Below are 3357 nucleotides of genomic sequence, written 5' to 3'. Positions count from 1 at the left end.
ATCAATTATAGGATAATATAATTGATCGAGCCATCGAGGCTAGGTCAAATGGGTACTGTCTGCAAGTTTGGGCATTCTCGTGCGTCTCCACTCATTTCATATCAGCTGGTTGCTTCACTCTCAGCCGTAGCCCTCCATGGCTATGTCATTGTCCATGGGCTTAGGAGTCCCTAGGTCTCACCACACTTGAACCAACCAGCCCTTCCTCTTCTCTCTCTCATCTCCAGGTCAACGGTAGTCTATGGAGTGTAGTTGAATTCAGCCCATTTCTTCATTGCTGCCTTTCCCCCTCTTCCACTCACCAGTAGACCAATGTGGTCACCAGGAAGCTTATGTGCCTGCTCTTTTGTTCAGTCTTGGAGGGGGATTTGTCCTTAAAGGGCTTGATTGCTTGCCTTGATGGCTCCCCAGTGAACAACTTGCTTGATCTTGTAGTAGCCAATCATACTGCCATTTTTGTTTTGTTTTTCCTGCTGATCTTTCTTTGAAGATGTATCTTCTGTTGCTCTAGCTGTTCCAGGCTGGTCTGCTTGTTCTTTCTAGTTGGAATGTCCCACCTCAGAAGGTTCTGGATGGGTCTCAGGATTCTACCTAAGGTCCTATACTCTGCAAAGGCTCAGCAAGAAGCCCATTTCACTGGGCAAGTTCTAGAACCTCTTTTAGGTATTCCCATGAGTTATAGGCTGAAGACGGCCTTACAAGCTTTCTGTAATCTTGTTTCCTGATATTTCTTCTATCCCATCAACTGTGTGTTTTGCAATAATAGGTAATGAAAACCAATATTCATAAGATAACGCAAAACATTAACATTATTTCCCCTTTTCAGACTATGCCTCAATCCTTGTATCACAGAGCCCTGTTGTTCCAAGGTTGAGCATCCATCACTATTTACCTCTATCCCATTTAACCAATGCAAACCTGCCTCTGTGTTCCCCTCTCTACCTTGTTCTTCCACCCCTCCCCTTTCCCTTAAGGTTTTATAGCTTGTCAGAATTGGATAGATTGCAAATTCTGAAAGCATTTCCAAAATAGAAGTGAAAAAATAATAATTAGCGGGAGCTTTTCTAAGTGATCATTTAAAAAGGAAAAGCTTAGCCTTTATGTAAAATAATATATAATTAATTCATTAAAAATAAATATTGTTACTGATACCAGGTTGTAGTTAATAGGTAATAATTGATACTAAAATAAATAATCTTTTGTGAACAGCCTAAGTTACTTACAGACACTGACACATAGGTTATCATATTCTAGTGAGATGGCAGAGATTTCTAAACCTGGCATTGATAGTCCATGATTCTTTCATCAGATAGCTGTCTTCCTGCCAATCATCTTTCTTAGAGCTCCTTTCATGTCCTTGTTCCTCAGGCTGTAGATGAAAGGGTTCAGCATGGGGGTCACCACTGTGTACATTACAGTCGCTGCAGTGTCTTTCCCAGCTGAGTGGGAGGATGAAGGGTTGAAATACACAGCAATGATGGTGCCATAGAAGAGGGAAACCACAGCCAGGTGGGAGCCACAGGTGGAGAAGGCTTTCCATTTCCCCTTTGTGGATGGGATTCTTAGGACAGCACAGGAGATGTAAATATAGGAAACCAGGATGCAAACCATCGGGGTTAACACTGTCAGCCCCCCCACAGTAAGAACCATCACCCCATTGAGGTGTGTGTCAGAGCAGGAGAGTTTGAGGAGAGGAATTATATCACAGAAGAAGTGGGGGATTATGTTATCTGCACAGAATGAGAGTTGAGCTGCCAGCAGGGTGTGCAACAAGGCATTCATATTGGAAGTGACCCATGATCCAGCGACCAACAGAGCACAGAGCTGATGGGTCATCTTTGTTGTATAGTGTAAAGGGTGGCACACAGCAACAAAGCGATCATAGGACATCACAGCCAAAAGGAAATTGTCCATGTCACCAAATACAATGTAAAAATACAGCTGTGTGAGACATCCAGGGAAGGAGATGGACTGACTCCCAAGTATGTGGTTGGTCAGCATTTTGGGGACAGTGGTGGAGGAAAAGCAGACATCCACGAAGGACAGGTTGCTGAGGAAAAAATACATGGGGGTGTGCAGACAGGAGTCTGTGCTGATGGCCAGGATGATGAGCAGGTTTCCCAGGACTGTGGCCAGGTACATGCTCAGGAAGAGCACAATGAGCAGTTGCTGCTGCTGGGGCTGCATTGAGAGCCCCAGGAGGAGGAACTCAGAGACACTTGACTGGTTTGCTGAACTCATGAGTCTATGTTCAGATGCAAAGAGAGACACAAACAGAAATCTAGGAACTGAAGGTTCAGATGGGATGGGTCAGGCTCCATCCATGGTCTTATTTACTTTATCAGAGTTGCTCAGTCAGGATCTCTCTCCCAGCCCCTATCCCCCTTCTGGCTCCCAGTCTTAGGTGATGCTGGTCTTACCTGACTCATCCTTGTGATATTACATAAAAAAATAAAGCCAACACAGAGACATACTCAGCTGATCTCTGTGACTGTGTGTGCCCCCTTTTAACATTTCCTAGGGATTTCTTCATGCCTTACTAGCTCATAAAAAGATAATAGAAACAACTGATTATTAGTGGGTTTATTTCATGATCCAGTTACTAGATTCAAGATTACTGCTCTTGCTTCTTAAATCTACAAGATTTAAAAGCAGAAGTCCCTAAATGAACTTTATGTCTTAATGTGTAGGTATAAGAACATCTCCTCTGGTGTAATCTTACCTGGGTAAAGTTGGTTCTGTAGCTAGCATGTGTTCTTCATTTCTCTATGAATGCCCAATGCTTTTCTCTATGGTGGGGATTGGAAAGTGTTGGAAATATGGACGATCCTGAGCAAATAAGGAATAGGGGTTCATGGTCTTAGCTCTCTGTGCAGGAAAGACATTTGGGGAAACCACAGAGCAAGCATTTACAGGGGACACTCCATGGTCACTGGAGATAGATTCCCCAAGAACCTCATTAGAGACAAGAACACTGATTATTCCACCTACCTTTTGGCTCCTTTTGGACTAAACACAAAATGATGACAGAGTATTGTGTAACTCTTGAGTAAGAACTTGTAGGTAAAACCATCTTGGCGGAAAAAAGTTCCAAACCAAATCCCCTAGGACCTCAAATCTTATCACTCTGGTCACCTGAGTTTATGTCTATAGATTTGGAAATCTGTAAATTAAGTTCATTAGTAATTTTCTTCTTACTTTCTTAATCAGGGAATTGGGTTATTGCTGTTTTGTTTCTGTAAACCTGTTTTTGTTATTTTTTTCCCTTCAGGTCTGACCATTTGTAAAGACTTACTGATCTGTTTCCCAGTTGGGATGCTGTGGGCAGATTATAGAGCTGTTCTTAATCTCTTAAAG

The 3357-nt window shown here is 42.7% G+C and overlaps 1 protein-coding gene across 1 annotated transcript; it reads right to left on the bottom strand.

The window, feature by feature from the left end:
* Positions 1-1305: 1305 nt before the first annotated feature.
* LOC102831310 (olfactory receptor 1361-like) lies at positions 1306-2241 on the bottom strand. The gene has a single exon (XM_006874002.1). It carries the CDS (start codon positions 2239-2241, stop codon positions 1306-1308), a length of 936 nt encoding a protein of 311 aa, XP_006874064.1.
* Positions 2242-3357: the final 1116 nt, after the last annotated feature.

This window comes from Chrysochloris asiatica, unplaced genomic scaffold, assembly GCF_000296735.1.
Source record: "Chrysochloris asiatica unplaced genomic scaffold, ChrAsi1.0 scaffold00257, whole genome shotgun sequence".
NCBI classification, from domain to species: Eukaryota; Metazoa; Chordata; class Mammalia; order Afrosoricida; family Chrysochloridae; genus Chrysochloris; species Chrysochloris asiatica.
Note: the sequence above shows the minus strand (reverse complement) of the source record. Positions and strands in the feature narration are given on the sequence as shown.